The 25,014-nt window shown below is 35.4% G+C and overlaps 1 protein-coding gene across 3 annotated transcripts in view; it reads right to left on the reverse strand.

The window, feature by feature from the left end:
- CDK13 (cyclin dependent kinase 13) overlaps window positions 1–25,014 on the reverse strand; it is a 121,305-nt gene that overhangs the window by 62,118 nt on the left and 34,173 nt on the right. For all 3 annotated transcript variants that reach the window (XM_035026521.1, XM_035026519.1, XM_035026522.1), the window contains exons 3-5: window positions 24,079–24,249; window positions 22,544–22,683; window positions 20,889–21,059 (exon numbers count right to left, since the gene is read on the reverse strand). In XM_035026521.1, the coding sequence (XP_034882412.1) occupies window positions 20,889–21,059; window positions 22,544–22,683; window positions 24,079–24,249 (482 nt within the window). The remainder of the gene's footprint in view (window positions 1–20,888; window positions 21,060–22,543; window positions 22,684–24,078; window positions 24,250–25,014) is intronic.

A 25,014-nucleotide genomic window follows, 5' to 3' on the forward strand; every position in this document is an offset into this window, starting at 1 on the left:
AGAGCTAGCTCTGTATTCAGAACCCATGCTGTCACAAGGTGGTTGGTGCAGCAACAGCTCCTTCTTGCTCTCAGGCGTACCCCTCAAGGTAAGAGGACCCCACTCCATGCATGAAATCTTAGGAATGAGTCTCAATCTCATGGACAGGAAAACCGTACTGTAACTGGCCAGTGATGTGCTCATAAGGAGCTGGAGTGGAGTCTGACCTACAGCTACAGGAACCGAGAACAGGGAAAAAGGCGGATCCTCAAAACCAAAAAGCCCATGGCTGTTATAGGAAGTAAGGTATATAAGAAATAGGGTAAATTGGTGGTAGGAGACACCAAAACATGTCAAATACAGTAGCAACCCCAAAGTAAAGCCGGTTTCAAGCTATATTCTAGAACTATGTTGTCCATTCAAAGGCATGTGGCGAGACAATGAGACGAGATGTACTGTGGATTTTGAAGACAGTACAAAAACATGTAAGATCTGGGCGCCTGGGTGGCTCAGTTGGTTAAGCGTCTGCCTTCGGCTCAGGTCATGATCCCAGGGTTCTGGGATCAAGCCCCGCATTGGGCTCCCTGCTCAGCGGGGAGCCTGCTTCTCCCTCTCCCACTCCCCCTGCTTGTGTTCCCTCTCTCGCTGTGTCTCTCTCTGTCAAATAAATAAAATCTTTAAAAAAAAAAACAAAACATGTAAGATCTTTCAATAATTTTAAAATATTCATTACATGTTGAAATGATAGTACTTGGGGTTATTTTATTTTTATTTATTTTGTTTTTAGAGAGTGTGGGGTGGGAGAGGGGCAGAGGGAGAGGATTTTTTTTTTTTTTTTAAAGATCTATTTATTTATTTAAAAGAGAATGAGAGAGTGCCTACAAGTAGGGGGAGGGTAAGAGACACTGACTCCTCGCTGAGGGCAGAGCCCAACGGGGGCTTGATTCCATGACCCCGAGATCATGACCTGAGCTGAAATTAGGAGTCCGCACTTAACCGACTGAGCCACCAAGGCACCCCTGCACCTTGGGGTATTTTAGGTAAAATAAAGTATTATTTAAAATAATTGGTGGGGCACCAATTATCTCACAGTCCAGAGATCCAGCCCATTCCCCACTCCATACTGGGTGTGGAGCCTGCTTAAGATTCTCTCCCTCTCCCTCTGCCCCCACCTCCCCTGTGCATGAGTGCGAGCACATGCGCTCTCTCTCAAAAAAATCACATCTAGCACAATTTATAAAAATGCTTTAAAATTCTTACAGTGAGATTATTCCTAATAGGGAAAACTATTCAAGAAAAAATGTGAAAGACCAATCTACTTTCAATTATCCATTCTAGAAATCATCTATATTAACTCAGACCCTACCTGTTCAAGGCTAATAAGTCAGTAATGCCTGGAAGCAAACATAAGGAATAGAAATGGTGAATATGAACGAGAAACTACAAGTTTCCATTTGTAAATCCAAATTTAAATTATTTTTTAGATTACATATTTTATGTAAGCTCTTTATACAATATCAATCATTTTAGAATTTTACCTTTCTGAGACATTTTTCAATAAAACAGTCAACAGAAGTTTATTTTTTAGAAGTACAAAGATGATTAAGAGCTGCTGACATCAAGAGCCCAATAAGGTAGCACTGCAGACATTAAATAAAATAATAATATAATACTTTAATTGACAGGCCTAAAATGCAGCTGGTATCCTGATCAGCAAATCAAGAAGAAACATTTTAAGTTGGGCTTAAAATCAGGGCTAGGAGCAAGCAGGCTGATGGGTGCAAGAGGTACACTCAGTTTGAGAAACGCTTGTGAAATGTCAATATGGAGATATCTAGTGAATAGCCTGTAACTATCCGGAGCTCAGATGTAGAAATATTTTTACAAGATAATGGCATAGAGCCAATGTTGATAACAACCTTAGCCAATGAAGAGTATCTGGGAATAAGAGAGAAGACCACCAAGGACATAACCCCAAGGAACACCAACATTTAAGGATAAGGCAAAGAAAGGGCCAACAATTAAGGCAATGAAGCCACAGAGAAGAAAAGAAGAAGAAAGCAAATCTGACTAGAATTTTTCAGACAAGTAAAGAAGACTTTCAAGAAGAAAGTCAACATAAAGAAAAAACTGAAAAATACCACTGGTTTGGCAAGAGATCATTAGTGCCCTTATCTTAATAATGTGCTAGGAAAATTCAGACCCAATTTGTGAATGAGAAAGTAAGGAAGTACAGACAGCAATTGCTGATTACTCTTTCCAAAAGTCTGGCAACAAAGGAAAGGAACAAGACAGAGTAATGGAGTCATAAGTGGACTCATATCAGAGACATATTTTTTGGTTTGTTCAAGACAGAAGAGATTTGAGTAGGTTTAGTGCTCAAAGAAAGGAGCCAGAGAAGAGGGAAAAGGATGAAATATAGAAGAGATAACACGCAACCAAGAACCTAGGAACGTGAAGGAATCAGCTTTGCTATGTAGGATCAAAGAAGGAGCTAAGGACTGGCTAAGGAGCCCTGAAGTCCTGGTAACACAAACCATAAATCTGGGAAGAAAAAACCCCCTTACAGTCGTGTGATTTTTCTCAAGCAAGTTTAGAATCAAAAAAGTGATCAAGGTTGAAGATTAGGGCAGGCAGGTATGACAGAAGGACAAATATCAAAAGGTAGGAGTTTCCTGGCCAAAGGCGTTAATTATGACTCCAAGTTTCTTTACTTCATGAGAATGTACAATCAAAAACAAAGTATAAGTCGTACGACAACAACGTCAGAAATAATCAAGGAAGAAAAGCTAATGGACATGATTTAACAGTTCTGACTGTAAAACTAAGGACTACAAGAAGTGCATTGTTCTTTACTTAAAACAAGTAAAAGAATCCTACAGACTCAATATTCATAATGTATAAATTTTCAAGACATTTATGTAAAATTCAAAAACATTTGTGCCTGAAATCTGCAAAGAAAGAAAAAATATTTCTTCTTGTGGTCATCTTTGCCTTTAATCTGTAATTGCCAGAAAACATTTCTAGCTTTAACAGGAGAAAGTGATTAACCTAACACCAGCATCCCAAGCCATATAGTATCATTGGGGGTGGATGGGGGACATTCCTCCACTCTCCTTTGATTCTGTATTCCGTTCAAGTTGGAACAGAGAAAAGCAACTTCTTCATTTCCCTATATCCTTAAATCCTCCCCAGCCTAACCCCAATCCTCAGTTCTTACGGTAGAATATCCAAGACAGCCAGAGTCTTACTCAACTAGAACGTAAGCACTCTAAGATAGGAACCCTGTCTATCTAATCTACTGCCTATTCCTAGCATCTAGAACAAGGCATGGTACATGACAGGTACTCAACAAATATTTAGGTAATCTCTTCTAAAAGTATCCAGACAATTTTATTTCAGCATTTTTATTTACCCAAAAGTCACTTTTGTAACTCACATTTCCCACAGGCCAAAGAGAGAGAAAAATGTGTCTGGGGGTAAGGGGTTGGGATGTGGATATTGACAGAGAAGGAAAAAACCTGTCTTCCTCTTTCTCATTGGTATTAGTGGTAGAAAAAAATGGATACATATACATTATACATTACAAGAAGCTGTGGCTGAGAGTGGCAGTCAGTAGCAATCAAGAGAGAAATATAGATCAGTTTTGAAATGGCAGAAGAGACAGGTTTGATGAATGTGCAAGCCTGACACCAAATACCTCAAATCCAGAGATATTTCTATCAAAACAGAAGCCCAAAGCTTCTAATTCTGAAAACCTGAGAGCTCCTGGCTCGTCACCTGAGGTTCTCCATTCCTCATTTCAGGCCTCCAAGGCCACTACCAGTGACAGTGAGCTGGGTTAGGAAACTTGCTCCCACCGTGTGAAAGGTAATAGAAGCAAAAAGAGGAGAAATCCATTTAATGCACCACAACTGGGAATGGGAGGAAACAGATGTGTATCTGGCCTCAATATTTGTGTTTCTAATGCCTTCCCCACAAATATACTGCGATACATCACAGTTTAGATTTCCCCCACATCCTACTAAAAATCAAACAAACTGAAATGACTATCTGCTTAAAAAGGAATACTTCTAGTCACTATTTTTCATATATCAGGTATTGTGTGTATCAGGGAGTGGTTCTGACTTTTCCTGTATCTCATTTCCTTCTGTTCCTCATAGATTTTTTATGAGGATTAAATGAGTTAATATTTGTAAATTGCTTAGGATAGTACCTGGCCCACAGTAAGATTATATTATTATTATTATTTTACTAAATAAAACACTACTTCATCTTTCAGATTTGTTATATTAATTTTCTAATTAATTTCCAAAAACTATATTTGGGTGTTTTGTTTGTTTGTTTGTTTGTTTTTGAAAGTAGGCTTCAGCCCAGGGTGGAGCCCCAGGCCGGTGTTGAACTCAGGACCCTGAGATCAAGACCTGAGCTGACTGAGCTACCCAGGCATCCCTTCACTCTATGTTTTTAGTGGTGTTTTCATAATTTTTTTTTTAATCTACCTCAAAGAGAATTGTCTAGAGTTCACATAGTCAAAATTATCATTTCTGAAGACTAGCACATCAACTGCTCTTTGGGAATTTCTGATTAATTTATAACTTTATCACCTATAACTTCTCAATATGTTTAAAGTAATCTTATTTCTAAAGTTGCCTTGCTTTTTAAAAATGTTACCTCCAATATGTTTTACTCACAGCCATATTGTCACCACCTTAAAAGTATCTTTGTTATGTTTAAGCAACTTTTATTTACCTTAATCATGAGTGCTCCATTAAACTGCCATCATTTAATGCAGCTTCTGATGTAAGAGCTGGATGGACAGTGAGAAGTCTGTGCAACCTCAATTACATTCTGGGACAGATATAATCACATAGCATTTTAGGGATAGCATGCCAGTCCAGGCTTTCTTATGCAACTAATATGCTGGGGGAAAGGGAACATCTTTAAAATAAAGAGTAAAAGTGTAGAGACATTATCAGCGAAGGGAATCCAGGTTGGCAAAGTGGCTGCTGCAGAAATAACATGAGATGATAAAAGAATCTGAACTTGTGGAATTTAAAAGTTTAATGGCTATATTAAATTTGGAACATAATGTAAAATTCCAATTCACTTTCAGAAAACTCATTTACACTCAGAAACAAATAACAAAAAAGCTGTCGAGAAGTGCAAAACTCATTCAATTCCTGTTACCCCAAATATCTGTAATAATGAACAAATCTTATGATTTAACAACATTTGTTAGAAAAATCCCATTATACACAAAAATGACCCCAAATCCCCAAATTAAAAGTCTGGTACCTGAAAACCCAAGACTGAAATGAAAATAAACCCTAATGAACAAGCCCAGTGATAGGAGCACCAGTCAGGAAATAATTACTACATTCACTAAGATAAAACACTGAAGTCAGAACATTAAAAGCAGATATCAGTGCAGCTTTCCATATCCTAAATTAAAAATAATCAGTAATTCCATTAACTTTATGACTCAGCATTTTGGCTGCCAATTCCCACCTGTCCTAGAGACACAGACTAACTTGAACAGAAGAAAGTTTGAGTAACTTTTACTTGCATGGCAGAGTAGGTATTTCTCAATCTTCTTCTGTAATACTGCAGTGTCTTCAGATTTCATGTAAAGCCAAGAATCAGCTTCTGTCTGACTCAGCTATCTCCCTCCCTCCTAACAAAGTCCTGAGTATTGAAAAAGTGGTACTTTTCTTAGTTTCTTTTCTTTTAATCATATTCTAATTCTAGTACATTTTATGGTAAGTAGATTTTTTAAAAAGATATTTATTTATTTATTTATTTGAGAGAGAGAGAATATGTGGGGGGAGGGGCAGAAGAAGAGGGAGAAGCAAGCTCCCTGCATGAGCAGGGAGCCCAACTCAGGCTCAAAGCAGGGCTCAATCCCAGGACCCCAGGATCATGACCTGAGCCAAAGGCAGGCGCTTAACTGACTGAGCCACCCAGGCGCCCCCTAAGTAGGTTCTTAATAACCTTCCTGCTGGTGACTGGTTCACAGATGTGCAGGCACAGCAGATTTGGGCCTACTGCAGGTGCTGAGGAAGGCCCCTAAGAGAGAAGCCTTCATGGACTTTAGAAAGCCATGGGAAGCCAGGCTCCCCCCTCACCAGATAGGAACAACTGCTTCTTCCAGCTATCCTACAGTGAGAATGAAACAGACACTAAAGATGGTGTAACTTGAGCCTTTGATGACAACCCTAAGCCACTGAACCAACTAACCCTAAAGCCTGCCCTATCTCTGGACCACTACTTATGCAAGTTAATACATTCCCATATGATTTAAACCATACCATGTCAACTGAACTTTCTGTTACTCTGCTGAAATCACTCTGATACAGTGTGATGGTTAATTTGATGTGTTACCTTGACTAGGCTATACTGACCAGTGTGAAGGTATTTTTAGATGTGATTAACACTCAAGTCAGTAGACTCTGAGGACAGATTACTTTCAATAATGTGGGTAGGCTTTATCCAATCAGCTGATGGCCTCAAGAGAAAAGACTGAGGTCCTTTGAAGAAGAAATTCTGCCTCCAGAACGCCTTTGAACTCAAGACTGCAAGACACACTCCTGCCAGAATTTCTAGCTTACTAGCCGCTCTTACAAATTTCAGACTTGCGAGCCTCAACAATTGTATGACCTAGTTTCTTAAAATAAATCTACATATTCATATTTTCTGTTGGTTTTATTTCTGAAGTAATAAACTCAATAGTTTTCCTTGAGCTTATTACATTTTAACTGAAAAATTTTTTAGTTTCAATGTGTTAATTGACAATAATAAATTAGAAGGTACAATTTAAGTAGTTTTCATATAGGTATACACCTGTTAGACTGCGGCTACAACTAAGATACCCATCATCCTCAAAAGGTTTCCTTGTGCTCCTGGAGTATACTTTTAATACAAAAAATGGATTAAACTTTATATATTCCTTTGTAAACTTTTCCAGTTCATAATATACAGAGTGAACAATTTTCCTTATCACTGAACTTTTACACAATTTTAATGGCTAAACAGTATTCCACAGTAATAATATGCCATAGTTCTGTTCAATAATCCTGTTGTTAGATATTTAAATTATTACTAACGTTTTAGTATTATCAAGAAATACTATGAAGAACATTCTCATAGCTATATTTATATAAAGTCATGATTACTTCCTTCTATGTTTCTAATAATGCAATTGCTAAGTTAAAGGACACATTTGATTTTAAGAAATAATTATAATATCAACATTAAATACTTATACAACATTTAATATGTGCCAGGCACCATACCATGCCCTTACTCTATGAAAATTCAAGCATTACAAGAATTTATCTGATTTCATATACTGACAATTTTTTTTAAAAAATCCTTGTCCTTCCCCAAATAAACGTCAACATAATTCCAGTCAAATCTCCATTGTTAAGTTTTCACACTTCATAAACATCTAAATGCATAAAAATAAGCAAGATCTTTTAAGTGGCACTGGGGAGGAGACCTTTCTCTAACAGAAATTAAAATGTAATATAAGGCTGCAATAATTACAATAATGTATGCTAGCAGGATAGGCAAAAGGATCTGTAGAACAGGAGAGCCCAGAATATGTACAAATTTTATATAGGATAGACATGACAGAATAGCATAAGAAAGACTCAGCTATCTAAATATTTTCAAAAACTAAAATATAAATTTTTTAAAAACCAAAAAATAGAACTACCCTACAACCCAGCAATTGCACTACTAGGTTTTTATGCGAAGACAAAAATGCTAATTCAAAGGGATACATGCACCCTGATGTTTACAGCAGCATTATCTACAATAGCCGAATTATGGAAACAGCCCAAGTGTCCATCAACAGATGAATAAAGATGTGGTGTGTGTGTGTGTGTGTGTGTGTGTGTAATAATACTCAGCCATAAAAAGGAATGAAATCTTGCCATTTACAACAACATAGATGGAGCTAAAGAGTATTATGCTAAGGGAAATAAGTCAGAGAAAGGCAAACACCATATGATTTCACTCATATGTGGAATTTAAGAAACAAAACAACTAAGCAAAGGAAAAAAAAAAAGAGAGACAGAGGCAAACCAAAAAGACTCTTTATAGAGAACAAACTGATGGTTACCAGAGGGGAGGGGGTGGGGAATGGGGGAAATAGGTGTTGGGAATTAAGGAGCGCACTTGTGATGAGGAATAGGTACTACAGGGAAGTAGTAAATCACTATATTGTACACCTGAAACTAGTATTATACTGTATGTTAACTAATTAGAATTTAAAACTTTAAAAAATTTAAAAATAAAATTGTTTTAATACCTGAAAATTAATCAATTAAAAAAACTAAAAAACATTCTTACAATTTTCCTGAGGGTTGAGCCTTCCTAAGCATGAGACAGCTCACCTTCCCTCAAAAAAATCCCCCAAACTGACAGATGGGACCAATACAAGTTTCAGAATAACAAAGAACACAGAAAAACAAAGTTAAGGGCAAAGAGTGGAAATGGGAAAAATTATCTATATGTGAAACACATAAAACATTTGTATTTCCATAAATCTTTCTAGTTAGTAAGCAAATGCCAAAGAAACAGGAAATTCACAGAAGAAATGGCAAAAACATGAAGAATCTTGAGCCTTTTGGTTTACTGCTCTAATGGTGATGATGCCCTAAATAGTGCTCTGTCACTTCCACCCCTCACCACCCCCACTGCGGAATTCAAGTGCAGAATTCTCTCTCTTTATTAATGGCCACAGTATTCTCAATGTCAGATCACCTGCTTCTTCACTTCCCCCTCTTCTCTCCATTTCAAACTGATACCATGGCCTCTGCAATTGGCATCTGTCTTACATGCCCTGTTGCTGAGTTTCATTCTTATGACTTCCTTTTCTAGGTCTGGGTTTGATCCAACCGAAGAGCTCACTTTTTAACTTCTGGTAGGTTAACCAGTCAATTAAAGCTAGTCATATGTGACAAGTTCTTCACTCTTCTTGACAACTTTTACGATTAATAATGAGAGACTACTTCTAAGCTTTCAGAAAAAAGTTTCTTTTTCTTAATTTCTGGGTCTGCTCTCCACATAGTAAAATTTCACTAGAAGACTAAAACGAAAATATTTAGTTCTCCCAAACCTCCATCTCAATTATAAACAATTATTGTATTACTGATCTATTTCTGCCCTCACAATCAATAGACTACCAAATTATAATAAATGCACACTTGACTGTGTGCTTACTGTTTGCAATACTCTTAAGTGCTTCACATGCATTATTTCATATAATGTAACACACCTATGAATTAGGCATTATTACTCCATTTTCCAGATGAGGAAACCAAAAAGTACATAATGATGGAAGAAGCATGGATTCAAAGTATACTCTTAACCATTACATATATTTCTCATTACTATTACTTTATAACATCTGCCCTAAAAGAACATACTTCTTGTTCAGGAAATATTGCCAAGAGAAAGGCACTCCCCACTTTCCATGCCCATCTACTCCTTCCCAACGTTCCCACAGATTCCTTGTCCCTTAAACTCCACAATCCTTTTGCCATAAATCATCTCCTGATGGGCACCTACACATTCTCATTTCTCTATGTTCTTTAAACTCTAAATTTCAGGGGTGCTTGACTGGCTCGGTCAGTAGGTTCACAACTCCTGATCTCGGGGTTGTGAGTTCAAGCCCCACCTTGGACATAGAGCTTACTTAATTAAAAAAAAAAAAAAAAAGAAATGAAAGTAAACTATAAATTTCAACACAAGATGCTAACTCTGTATTTCCTTGTGATCCAGAGAAGAGAATCATTCCTAATTAAGATTTTACATTACATGCTATTATTTCATTAAATACTTTCCTATATCTATTAACTGATTATGCAACATTTACAATCATGAAAGGTTCATTTGGTTATTCTGGAACAGACTATAATCTGTTTTATAAATATTTTCCTCCTCAATTCAACTCAAACATTTACTGAGCACTAACATAAGAAACAGGAGAGCAAGGAAACCAGATGCCTGGATAGTTTTTATATAAATCATTCCAAAGACGAACACTCTTACTATGTTACAACTATATTCAAAATCAATTAAGAAAAATATTAACACTAGAAATTCACTCACTTAAAAAAATGGGCAAAGGACATAAAAATAGGCAATACATGGATAAAGAAATATAAACGGCCAGGTAAGCACAGGAAACTGTCCAATCTCTATAGTAATAAAAAATAATTATTAAAAAGACAGGATACCATTTTTCACCTATCCAAATTGTCAAAGATCTAACAAAAATCATTGCTCCGTGCTATTTCTTCTGAAAAAAGTAAAAAAGTATTTGTGCCTTGACATTGTATTTAAGGTCAAGCACCGTTTTTCATCCTAACCTACCTTTCCAGCCTCATCTTCTATACTGACCCACCCTATCCACTACACTTATCCCTCTCAATTTACACAGTATTTTCATCAAAAAGAATTTGGGGGAGCTCTTTGGGCTTTTGTCTTAAATAACAGCTTTATTGAGATCTAATTCACATACCATACATTCACCCATTTGAAGTACACAATTCAATTGGTTTTAATATATTCACAGACGTGTGCAACCTTCTCCACAATGAATCACCTCAAAAAGAACCTCATACTCATTAGCAGTCACTCCCCTTTTTCAGCCCCTCCCCAAGTCTCTGGCAACCACCACTCTCTTTTTTTCTACAGATTTGCCTATTCTGGACATTTTATATAAATGGAATAATAGTCTTTTTTTAACTAGCTTCTTTCACTTAGCATATTGTTTTTAAGGTTCATCCATGTTATAACATACCAGTTCTTCATTTCTTTTTTTTTAAACTCTTAAAAATTGTGGTAAAATATGTAAAAATCAACCATGGTAACTACTTTTAAGTGTACAGTTCAGTGGCATTAAGTTCATTCACACTGTTGTGCAACCAATCACTACCATCCATTTCCAGAATTCTTTTCATCTTGCAAAACTGAAATTCTGTACCTATTAAACAATAACTGCCCATTCTGCACCCCCACCTCTACTCCCTGGTAATCACCATTCTACTTTCTGTCTCTATGAATTTGACTAACCTCAGGTACTTCCCATAAGTAAAATCATCCAGTATTTCTCCTTTCGTGACTGGCTTATTTTACTTAGCATAATGTCCTCAAGGTCCATCCATGTTGTAGTTGTGTCATAATTTCCTTCCCTCTTAAGACTGACTAATATTTCATTGTATGTATATACCACATTTTGCTATCCATTCATCCATCCGAGGACATATGGGTTGCTTCCACCTTTTGGCTACTGCGAATAATGCTACGACCATAGGTGCAAATATCTCTTCAAGATGCTGCTTTCAGTTCTTTTGAGTATATAAGCAGAAGTGGAAATGTTGGATCATATGGGAATTCTATTAACTTTTTGGAGGAATTATTGTATCATTTTCCACAGCAGTTTTATCATTATTCATTCCCACTGGCAAAGAACAAGGGCTCCAATTTCTCCACATCTTTGGCATCACTTGTTATTTTCTGTTGTTTTTATTTTTGTTCTTTTGATAACAGCCATTTTAATGGGTCTGAAGTGTAACTCATTGTCGTTTTAATTTGCTAATTGTGATGCTGAATGTCTTTTCATATGCTTAAAATCCATTCAAGTCCTTTGCCCTTTTATTTTTGTTGAGTTGTAGGAGTTCTTAGACTAATTATGAAACCTTATCAGATATGTGATTAGCAAATATTTTCTCTTATCTCATGAGTTGCTTTTTTACTCTTTTGATTATGTCCTTTTGATGCATAAAAAATTTTAATTTTGGGGGCGCCTGGCTGGCTTAGTTGGTAGAGCATGTGACTCTTGATCTCAGGGTCATGAGTGTGAGCCTCACGTTATGTTTGGTGTAGAGTTTAAAGTTTTTTTTTTTTTTTTTGATGTAATCCAATTTCTTTTTTTGTTTGTTTGTTTGGGTTTGTTGCCTGATTTTGATGTCGTACCCAAAAAATGGCTGCCAAACCCAATGTAGTGAAGTTACCCCCTATGTTTCCCTGTAAGAGTATTCTAGTTTTAGCTCATATATTTAGGTCTTCGATCCATTTTGAGGTTTGTTGCTTTTTGTTTTTCTAATATGGTGTTAGGTAAGAGTTCGGCTTCATTGTTTCACATATGGATATCCAGTTTTCCCAACACCATTTGTTGAGAAAACTGCCTTTCCCCATTTTAGCACCCTTGTCAAAAATCATTTGACCATATATGCCAGGGTTTACTTCTGAGCTCTCAATTCTGTTTCACTGGTGCATATGTCTGTCTTTGTGCCAGTACTACAATCTGATAACTGTAGCTACGTAATAAGTTTTGAAATCAGGAAGTGTGAGACCTCCAACTTTGTTCTTTTCCAAGATTGCTTTGGTTATTTGGGGGTCCTTTGAAATTCCATATGAATTTCAGGGTGAATTTTTCCATTTCTGCAACAACCACTGTTGGGATTTTCATTAGAATTGCATTAAATCTTCAGATTACTTTGGGTAGTATTGACATCTTAACAATATTAAGTCTTCTAATCCAAGAACACTGATGTCTTTATTTTTTTTTATTTTTAAAGATTTTATTTATTTATTTGAGAGAGAGAGAATGAGAGACAGAGAGCACGAGAGGGAAGAGGGTCAGAGGGAGAAGCAGACTCCCTGCCGAGCAGGGAGCCCGATGCGGGACTCGATCCAGGGACTCCAGGATCATGACCTGAGCCGAAGGCAGTCGCTTAACCAACTGAGCCACCCAGGCGCCCTGATGTCTTTAATTTATGGTGTCTTTAACCTCTTTTAAGCAATGTTTTGTAATTTTCAATTTACAAGTCTTTCATCTCCTTGGTTAATTTATTCCTAAATATTTTATTCTTTTTGATATTACTGTAAATGAAATTGTTTTCTTAATGTCATTTCCAGATTTTTTGCTGTTAGAATGCAGAAACTCATGGTTTTTGCACATTGATTTTGTACCCTTCTATTTGCTGAATTCACTTACTAATTCTAACATTTGGCTTGGTAGAATCTTTAGGGCTTTCTACATATAAGATCATATTGTCTATGAACAAAGATGATTTTATTTCCTCTTTTCCAATTCTGATGTCTTTATTTCTTTTTTTTGCTTAATTGCTCTGATTAGGACTTCCAGCACTATGCTGAATAGAAGTGACAAAAGTGAATATCCTTGTTTTCTCCCTGGTTTAGAAGAAAAGCTTTCCATCTTTCACTAGTGAGTATGATATTAACTGTGGACTTTTCATATATGGGCCTTTAATATGTTGACACGGTTTCCTTCTATTCCTAGTTTGTTGAGTGTCGTTATGATTAAAGAGTGCTGAACTCTGTCAAATGCTTTTTCTGTATCTACTGAGATGACTGTGTGGATTTTTTCCTTCATTCTGTTAATGTAATGTACTACACTAACTGATTTTCATATGCTGAACTATCTTTGCATTCCAGGAATAAATCTCAGTTGGTCACAGTGTATAATCCTCTAAATATGCTGCCGAATCAAGTTTGCTACTGTTTTCTGAGGATTTCTGCATATTCATCAGAAATAATTGGTCTACAGTTTTCTTTTCTTGTCGTGTCTTGGCCTGGGTTTGGTGTCACGGTAATGCTGGCCTTACAGAATGAGTCTGACAGTGTTTCTTCATGCTCAATTTTTTGGAAGAGTCTGGAAAGAATTGGTGTTAATTCTTCTTTAAATGACTGGTAGAATTCATCTGTGAAAGCATCTGGTCCTGGGCTTTTTAGGTGTGACTGTTGAAAGTTTTTGTTACAGATTCATCCCCTTACACTTATAAGTCTGTTCAGATTTTCTATTTCTTCATAATTCTTGGTAGGTTGTACATTTCCATGAATTTTTCCATTTCATCTAGGTTATCAAATTTGTTGGTATAAGTCTTCATTCCCTTTTATGGCATAATAATACTGCAATGTATGGATATACCAGATTTTATTTATTCATCAATTGATAGACATTTGAGCTGCCTGTGTTTTTTGACTATCAGGAATTATCCTGCCATGAACATTAGTATACAAGTTTCTGTGTGGACATATGTTTTTCTTTCTCTTGGATATACCCCAAAAAGTAGAAGTTCTAGGTCTCATGATAACTCTTATGTTTACTATTTTGAAAAAAATGCCAGATTGTCTTCCAAGATGTTTGTACCATTTTATAACCAATCTTTCAATCTCCCAATCTCCACATCTTTCCCAACACTTAATCTACCCTTTTTCTTATGGCCATCCTATAGTGCGTATGAAGTGGAATCTCACTGTAATTTTGATTTGCATTTCTTTGATAGCTATGACACTGAACATCTTTTCAGTTGCTTATTGGTCATTTGCATATCTTCAGATTCAGATCCTTTGTACACTTTATTTTTTTATTTTTAAAGATTTTATTTATTTATTTGACAGAGAGAGACAGGAAGAGCAGGAACACAAGCAGGGTGAGTGGGAGAGGGAGAAGCAGGCTTCCCGCTGAGCAGGAAGCCCGATGCGGGGCTCAAGCCCAGGACCCAGGAATCATGACCTGAGCTGAAGGCAAACGCTTAACGACTGAGCCACTCAGGCACCCCCTTTGTACACTTTTTAAACAGGTTGTCTTTTTATTATTTGGTTGTAAGAATTCTTTATACATTCTAGATATAAGTTCCTTATCAAATAGATGCTTTACAAATATTTTCTCCCATTCTGTGAATCGTCTTTTCACTTCTTCAGTAATATCCACTAGAGCACAAAAGTTTCTAATTTTGATGAAGTTCAATGTATCTACTTTTCCCTTTATTGCTTCTGCTTTTGGTGTCTTAAGAAGGCTTTAGCTAATCTAAGGTCATGAAGATTTACTCCTATATTTTCTTCTAAGAGTTTCGAGGTTTTAGCTCTTATATTTAAGTCACTGATCGATTTTGAGTTAATTAATGTGTATGAGGTGACGAAGAGGCCCAATTTCATTCTTTTGCATATGGAGATCCACCTGAGCCAGCATTGATTACTGAAAACACTATTCTTTACCACTAAATTGTCTTGGTATCTTCATTGAAAATCAACTGACCACCAAAAATGTTACTGTTTTATTTCTAGACTTCCAATTCTATTCTACTGGTCTTACGTTTACCTTAAAGCCAGTACTATATAGTCTTGATCACTCTAGTTTTATGGTTAAGATTTGAAATCAGGAAATATGAGTTCTTCTGTTTAAAGGTATTTTTTAACTGCCTTATAAATTGGAACAACCTTTCTGGAAAACAACTTGGTGATATGTGTCAAGAAATTTCAAAGTTCAAATCTTTTGACCTAGTATTCCTACTTATATTAATTTATTTAAGGGAACAGTCAGATGTGAATAAGAGTTTTATGTACAAAGACATTAGAATGGAAGGAAATTGGCTCCACTGTCTAACAGAACTGTCTATAACATGCAATGTAAGTGCTGGGGAGCACCATGTGGGAATCAGATTACAGAAGAGCGACATTGAGACTTTTTCCCTCACCATATACTGACACTTTGCCACAGCCATTTACTATAGAATTTTTTTTTCCTGATTTTTAGGAAAATTCCAAATTAAAATTCCCTCTTCAAACAAATACTAATATTGAAAGCATTATAGCTTAACTTAATTTTTTTTTTTAAAGATTTTATTTATTTATTTGACAGAGGGAGAGATAGCGAGAGCAGGAACGCAAGCAGGGGGAGTGGGAGTGGGAGAGGGAGAAGCAGGCTTCCTGCCAAGCAGGGAGCCCGATGTGGGACTCGATCCCAGGACCCTGGGATCATGACCTGAGCCGAAGGCAGACGCTTAACAACTGAGCCACCCAGGCGCCCTAGCTTAACTTAATTTGAACATAGCAATTATAACACTGACTTTTGGTTGTCCAGGATATCATGTTAATTTTAAGTATCAAAATACTATTTTGTTGGAATGATACCAGTAATTGTTTGGGTTTTTTTTAAGTCTGAATACTAAATATTTACATCTTGAGACGGAGATCAATGACTATAGATTTATTTTATACTGCATATAGTTGCAAAACAAAAAGTCTTCTCTACCCAGAGAATTATAAACTGCTTTAAATTTTTTTTTTTAAGACTTATTTATTTATTTGAAAGGGCGAGCAAGCATGTGAGCGTGAGCAGGAGAAGGAGCAGAGGCAGAGAGAGAATCTCAAACAGACTCCCCACTGAGCATAGACCCCCCCCCGACATGGGGCTTGATCTCACAATCTCGAGACCATGATGACCTGAGTGGAAATCAAGAGTTGGATGCTCAACTGAGGCACTCAGGCACCCCAAATTGCTTTAAATTTTTTAACTGAGTATGATTACATTCATTCAGAAAGTATCTTCTATAAATTCATAAACCTCAGTGGGAGCAAGAAAATAATAAAAGCAAAGCTTCTACAGCAAAATAATTTACACTCTAGTTCAAATATTTGATGAACAGTGAAATATGAACACTAGAGTACTAAAATTAATACCACAATTGCATCCTACTCTCCTTCCATACTTGAAGATCAACTAAAAATCTAGAGGTACAGGAAATGTTTCCTTTGAAAGAAAAGCTCTCCCTTGCTAACAATAAAAAGATTGAAAGACAAAAGGTTCAAAGATCCCCTCAGTTATTAAAAAGATGGAACTGTCTGAAGATAAAGAATATTAGGAAAAAACTGAGAATTAGTTTGGCCTTCCTCCATTCCCCAGATTATTTCAGAAAAAGCTCGTTCAGCATCTCTAAGATTTTGCATAAAAATCCACCTTTGACTTATTGATACTACTTAACTCTGTTTTCTTAAGGATGATTTCCTTTTAAAACAAAATAGTATTTTATTTTCAATTTTTTGTAATTAATTTTTTTTTTCATTTTTAAGTAGAGCCAAGTTTTAAAAAATTCTTTATGGTGTTACTCTTATATAGCCAAAGACTTGTGTTATAATAATGCAAATGTTTATATTTTTATATTAGCAATTTTACTTGATATGTGTGCTGTTTATAATTTTCATATTTAAACTATTTTAAGTATTTGGTTTTACTTTTTTTTAGTTTCATGAATTTTATTTTATTTTTTAAAGATTTTATTTATTTATTTGACAGAGACAGACACAGCGAGAGAGGGAACACAAGCAGGGGGAGTGGGAGAGGGAGAAGCAGGCTTCCCACTGAGCAGGGAGCCCGATGTGGGGCTCGATCCCAGGACCCTGGGACCATGACCTGAGCTGAAGGCAGACACTTAACGACTGAGCCACCCACACGCCCCTAGTTTCATGAATTTTAATATGAATGATTAAATCAAAGTTCCCATACTATCTTTCTGCTCCAGGATAGCAATCACAATTAGTATAATGGCACAGAGCTAGATTAGAACCCAAGGACTTCAAATCTAGTTCCCTTTTCACCAAATCCGGCTGCCTCATCATGGTTCCCATCAAAATTAATAGATTCATTAAAAAAGGATTATGTGTTATTTCACACCTATTAGAATGGCTATGATCAAAAAAACAAGAAATAACAAGTGTTGGTGAGGATGTAGAGAACAGGGTACCCTCATGTACTGTTGGGAGAAATGTAAATTAGTGCAGCCGTTATGGAAAACAGTATAGAGGTTCCTCAAAAATTTAGAACTACCATATGATCCAGCAATTCTACTTCCAGTTATTTATCCAAAAGAAGTAAAATTCTAACTCAAAAAGATAAATGCACCCACCACGTCCACTGCAGCATTACTCACAATAGCCAAGACATGGAAGCAACCTAAATATCTGTTGAAAGATGAATGAGTAAAGAAAATATATTAAAAATATACAATGGAATATTACTCAGCCATAAAAAAGAAGGAACGCTTGCCATTTGCAACAGCATGAATGGACCTTGAGGGTACTGTACTAAATCAAATAGAGAAAGACAAATATCATATGATCTCACTTATATGTAAAATCTAAAACAAAAACAAGAACAAAAAAACCCCCTGAACTCATAGATACAGAGAACAGATTGGTGGTTACCAGAGGTAGGGAACAGGAGGTAGGCAAAATGAATGAAGGCAGTCAAAAGGTATAAACTTCCAATTATAAAAGTCATGAGGATGTATTATACAGTATGGTGACTATGGTTAAAAATACTGTACTGATATCTGAAAGTTACTAAGAGAGATCTTAAAAGTTCTCATCACAAGAAAAAAAATTCTATGTGTACTGATGAACGTTAACTGGATTTATTGCGGTGCTCATTTCACAACATATGTAATATCAAATCCTTACGTTGTTAAAACTAATATAATGTTATGTCAATTATATCTCAATAAGTAATTTTGAAAGAGGATTTTATGTTTTAAATTCCATACTCCCTTTTCTCCCTCTCCCTGCCACTCTGCCTACTTGTGCTCTCTATCTCTGTCAAATAAATAAATAAAATCTTTAAAAAAAAAAGGGGGGGGAGGCGCCTGGGTGGCTCAGTCCGTTAAGCGACTGCCTTCAGCCCAGGTCATGATCCTGGAGTCCCGGGATCGAATCCCGCATCGGGCTCCCTGCTCAGCGGGGAGTCTGCTTCTCCCTCTGACCCTCCTCCCTCTCGTGCTCTCTGTCTCTCATTCTCTCTCGCAAATAAATAAATAAAATCTTTAAAAAAAAAAAAAAATTCCATACTCCCTGACATATTGTACTATATTTAACTAATACCTGGACTCTAAATGTAACTTCTCACACAGTAAAACACTTTATTTATTATCATTCCAATAGTTACAAACAGGATTATGGTGGGGAAAAAGATGAGGAAGCAAATATATGAAAATCTATGATTTGTAAAATACAGTGCTAGGCATTGTGGGGGAGACAAACAAAAAACAAAGGACTCGAGGGAATTTATAATACAGTAAGGAAAATAAAGTACGGCCATAAATATAACACAAGGAAAACTATGAACACTTTTATGTTCAAAGATAACAGTCTTTTAAAAAGTTATTTAAAGCATGGACAGGATATAATAAGTAGAGCTGATTTAACTCATCCAGCTATCAGTTATTCATAGTACCTTCCATGGCCTACCCACTGAGCTAGGTAGGGGTTATAATAATGTATAAAACAGGTATGATTCCCATCCTCACATGGTGAAACAAATAAGGCTTTTAAATTGCATGTGTCTAGTCTACATAGAGTAGAAAGTGGTCCAGTTAGGCCTCACTGATAAATAAAGTAACATACAGTCTGAGACCCAGAGGATGAGAAGTTAGCCTTTCATATGGTGTGTGCACACGTGTGTGTGTGTGTGCATGCATGCATGTGTATTGGGGGTAGAGAGGTTTAAGCCCAGGGAAGCAGCATATGTAAAGACTTTTAAGACAGAGAAGTGCATTGGCATATGTGACAACTCAAAACACCTAAATGACTGAAGCTTGGTAGACAATCAGAAAAATGGCAGAGATGGGGTTAAAGAAATAGGCAAGGACATGATCCCAAAGATCAAAGAATCAGGAGGTCCAGGATATGTTGGAGGAAGAACAAATATATTAATCTGACTATAGAACAAAGTTAATGAAAAACAACATTACACACAACCCTCATGTATAAGATCTTAATTTAATCCTTACTACACAGTAAGAGAAATAATGTTTCCCTTTTTTTTTTTTTTTTAAAGATTTTATTTATTTATTTGACAGAGGGAGAGACAGCGAGAGAGGGAACACAAGCAGGGGGAGTGGGAGAGGGAGAAGCAGGCTTCCCGCTGAGCAGGGAGCCCGATGTGGGACTCGATCCCAGGACCCTGAGATCATGACCTGAGCCGAAGGCAGACGCTTAACGACTGAGCCACCCAGGCGCCCCAATAATGTTTCCCTTTAATAGTTGAAGAGGTCACAGGTTCAGAAGGGCTGAAGACCTTGCTAATAAGGTCACACTGCTCATAAGCAAAGTCACAAATTCCAGACATTGCAACACAAGTCAAACCTTTCTACTACACAATAAGGAACAACAAAAAATAAGGTGAAAAGTACAAACTGGATTAAAAATCAAGCTAAGGAATATGGGCATTATGGACAAAAACTAATGGAAAAGGACCCCAATTAAAAAGATGATTCTAATTATCTTCATAGTACATACAGAATACTGTCAAAATAAGTTCCTTTCTACAAAATTACCGTACATTACATCAATCATTTTTATACTGTTGCTCAGAAGAGTAAGAGAGTGTGTGTGTGCGTGTGTGTGTAGTTGGGGACGGGAGGGGGCTAAGTACCATGTTCAATCAGAACATACCTATTTTACTCGCTTATCTTAATTTAACTTGAAAAAGAATTTTGCTCTTTGAAAACAACAGATTATAATGGAGTCAACTCTGGTTCCAAAATCTTACTTTGAAGATCCAAAACCTACTAGAAGTAAAGCCTTTCACCACCATATGCCTTATGATAACTATTTTAATAAGCATTCTGATTTCTTTTTAGCTTTTCTGCTAAATGTCAAGCATATGCCACTACAGTTTATTAAAGGCAATTTCAGGTAAGAGTTTCACCTCCACACCTTCAGAAATAATACAAATGTCTACCATAAAGTTTCCTTGTATGTTGAGGCATGATATTAAAAATGTAAGGGAAATACATTCTGTACTACTATAAACTATTTCTCAATAACTAAAAAATGAAGACTAAAAATTATGCACTGATGTTCAAAAAACAACTACTACTACTGACAAATATGCTTTTTTGTTTACTAGGTGACTCAAAAATCACTAAAGTAAATAATTCTTCAACTCAACTACATTTATAATTACAGTATGACATTAATGCAATAGTTTTATGTACCTAGTAATTACTCAACTGGTCAATACCTATGACAAAATCTGCAAGTCAGCAACATCATGCATGAGCAGAACTGGTTATGTAAATATGCATGCATACCTTTGTCCTTCTTAAAATCCAAAGCATCTTCTTTATCAGTCACTATTTCCTTCATGTTGATAATACTCTGGTGGGTAAGCTGCCGGAGAATTTTAATTTCTCGAATTGCTGTAATTGGAAAGCCTTCCTTTTCATTATCTAGACGTACTTTCTTTAAGGCTACCATTTCTCCTATAAAAATTAAATAAAATCAAGTTACCAGATGATAAAACCAAATGACATTTTTCTTAATTTTAACTTTATTTTAATTCATAATGTCTGTTCCTACCTCTGGAAATTACGATGTTTATAGTTCAAGAAATTAAGTCTCTGGTTAAATACAAATTATAAGATATTTATCCAAACTGTGGAATACTATACAACTGTTAAAAAAGGATGGGGTAGGCACATAGGTATTGTTATTTTATGCTCTCCAAGATATAAGTAAAAAAAGGCAAGGTGATGATGAACAGTAGATGTATTATACTACCAATTCTAAAAAGTGAAGGAGGGGAGGATAAATTTACCCAGTATGCTTATACATGCATAAAATCTCTGAACAGATGAGAAAATTCTGTACACTATGCAGGTGAGAAAATAAGCTCAGACATGCTAACTTGTCCAAAGGTGCCCAGTTACCTAGCAGTGAAACTGGGATTCAAAAATCTGGTTTAGCTATCTCAGAAGTATGTGCTCTTCTCGCTACACTAAATGGCTTCACAATTCAGATATGAGTGAGTTCTGATCAGATAAAATTTAACTATTAAATAGAATACACAAACACAAATCCTATTATAAGAAAAAATTCACTATTCTAAAGGTCTGTTCATTCCACTTCTTTGGAGAAAATAGCAATTCTGTACTTACAAATATTCCAAAAGAACAATGTTTATCCTTTTAATTATCAAAACTTACTTGATTCTTTTTGATGGAAGTCTAAAATGTAGTATGATTCCTTGTTTAATAAACAGCTTTTAAAAGTTGTAATTTAATCTTTTTGATAATGCAGAATCATCATTATAAATATTATTACTCCATGCTGTAATTGCCCTCCAGAGTTTTCTTATACGAAATGGCTTCAAACAGCTCTATTTTAATCTACTGGTTTAATTTAACAAGGAATTATAAGTACAGATTAAGCACTGGCTCTACCCATTAGTTGGTAAAATACATAGCCTCTGACACAGTGCTGCAAAAACTTTTAAAACTTTCTCGCAGGTTTCCAATTATGTTCTAAAAGATTAAGCTGTTAAATCTAGCCTCCAAACAAAGGGTACCTTCAACAGAAAAAAGAATTATTTTGGGTAAAAGAAAAAGTGTTACATAAGGCTTAATACAACAAAATTTACTACTAAGACGGTCAAGATACTTTTGTCCCCTGATTACTAACAATGTAATAATTTATTCACAATTAAAGAAACCTAAATCCCACCATACTACACATCACAAATACTAAAAAAAAACTTTAAGAGTATATGTTTACATACCCACTTACACGTATTCATCTTACGTTTAGTGCACATATAAAACAAAAAACAAGATGAAACAAAAGCATGATAAATTCAAATTTAACTTAAAAAAAAAAAAAAAAAACACCTCAAATTACACATTTGAAGAGAAAAACAAATTAAGTACATTCAAGAGATCTAGAGATCCAGAGCAGTTGACATACTTACCAGTGTCTTTATCCCGGGCCTTGTAAACTTGTCCATAGGTACCTTCTCCAATAATTCCGATGATATCAAATTTATCCACGCAGCGTTTTCCCCAGTCAATATCTTTTTCTTTGATTTCACCATAGCGAGGCCCACATATTCTATCAAATATAGTTCTGAAGTTTTTATATACAATCAAGCAAGTTCAATAAACTGTTTAATATTTAGTATCCAACCCACCCCCAATCTTATATCCTTTATTTCCCCAAACCCTTGCACATTTGTGGTCATCTAAGTAACACTGTAATTTGGTATTATAAATTATCATGAAAGTCAAGGCATCATTTCTCCATACCAACTCTTCTTCTAACAAGCTGAGAAAAAGAAGTAAAGCTTGTATGAAGAACTTTCAAAAATAAAATGTAATTTTCAATGAATGGATAAAACCAACACTAATACAAAGAGTTAAAGTTCTCTAACCAACCTCCACAAAGATTTCCTTTTCATCCATTATATATATATATATGTCACTCATTTTCGAAAGACAAGTTTGACAATGAACATTACCAAAAATCTAACTATAAAGCTTATTGACAAATTTAGACTTATGGCTAGATGAAATTACCTTAAAAATGAAAACACAAGAAAGATTTTTAGTCCAAGAGAGTACAAAAGTATTAATATAATCAATTCTCAGGAATCCACATTGTGTGTGTGTGTGTCTGGGTGTGTGTTATATATACATAACACACATATATATGAGACAAATATTTCACATTCTTCAAAAAAAATAGGTAATTTTGTAGTCTCTCAATATTCTGGTATTGTAATAGAAATTCAACTAGAGGAATAAAGCTACAAGACTCAGAAAGATAATTTTAAAAGTTTAGTTTTCTACTCTATACTAGAAAATGACCTCACACTCATGCTAGGCACCTGAACAGCAATTCTAAAATCAGATCTAACTCAAAGTCTTACTCACACTTTCCGTTGGTTAAGTAGAAATAAAAAAAAGAATCAATGTTCTCCCCCTTTAACTGATAAACAGTTTTCAAGGGAAAGAGTTATCTCTAGGCACTTACTTGAAGCTAATTTAGGATACAGATTTCAAACCTTCTTCCACTCCACCTCTTGCAGAATGAAAAATACACTTAGTTATGGGAGCAAATGGAGCTAAAAAGCAAAGGAAAACATAGCAGCTTGCCCATTACTAATTTTGTTTGGGCTCACTGAATGCTGACTTCCACCTTCTCTAATTTCAGTGTTTTGTGTTACTTAAATATCTTAATTACAGAAATTATCTTTAATATATAATAACCCAAGAAATTAATACATTACAAACTGTGAGAGAAAATTAAATTTGGTTTTATTAGTCATTTTGAATAGGTACGCAGGGAATTATGAAATTTTTTCAAAACTCTAGAATTTATTCATATACTTTAAGTTTAAAGAATAAATACACTTTTTATTATTTTAAATCTTAATGTCTTATGATTTTATGATGACCCAGAATCATTTCTGGTCAATGTAAGAGCAGGAAGAAAGCAAGCACATACTTAGGCCTCCTTTTACTATGTAACTGTGTTGCTGTTTTCTTTTCTTCTGGACTCTTTGAGAGATCATCTCCTCCTGGTAGCTCAGGGGGCAGTGGTAAATCAGCAAGTAAACACCGTAGTTTCTTCTCTACTTCTTTTTTAACCGCTTTTACTGAAATATTTCCTCGTAGGCTAAAAGAGAAAGGAGTCACACAAATAAAACCTAAACATTTATCTGCAAAATAAAAATGCAGCCACATCTTTTGCAATGGCAAAAAACTAAACTAAGTTTCTTTACTTTCCAGCTAAAATAATGTACTATGTTCAATTGCAAAATACAAAATTTGGGGGCAAAAATGATACAGGATTAGATAAAAACTAAGGAAATCTGAATAAGGTGTGAAGTTTAGTTACAATACTGTATTGATATGTGTTCACTGTTAACAAACGTCCCATACTAATGTAAGATGTTAAAAATTAAGAAACTAAATACAGGGTATATGGGGGCTTTCTGTAGTACCATTATAATGTTTCTGCAAATCTAGAACTGTGCAAAAAAAAAGTATACTTTTAAAGATGATATAATCAGAATTACTATAAAACTGTAAATTAATACTAAAAAAGTTAACTTGTCATGCTTCACAGGAAAATTCATTAGTTTTGTGATAGCACTTTGTTTGACTCTATTGCAGAGACATAAAGAGGTTTCTTACGAAATAATACTACATGCTATTATTTATCTTGCCCATTTAAATAACCACAAACAACTAATTTAACTTTGCCCCTTTTCAGGGCTAATTTTCTTAAATTGAACAATGATTCTTTTAAAATTTTTTAAGGTTCTAGCTTACTGATATTACAGGTAAAAATTTAAGTTCAGTTAGTTTTGTACTTTTTTGAATGCATAAAGTGTATCTTAACTAGGAAATTTGAGTATTTTAAACCTCCCAGTTACTA

This window comes from Mirounga leonina, unplaced genomic scaffold (assembly GCF_011800145.1).
Source record: "Mirounga leonina isolate KUSES-001 unplaced genomic scaffold, KU_Mleo_1.0 Mir_199, whole genome shotgun sequence".
In the NCBI taxonomy this organism is placed as follows: Eukaryota; Metazoa; Chordata; class Mammalia; order Carnivora; family Phocidae; genus Mirounga; species Mirounga leonina.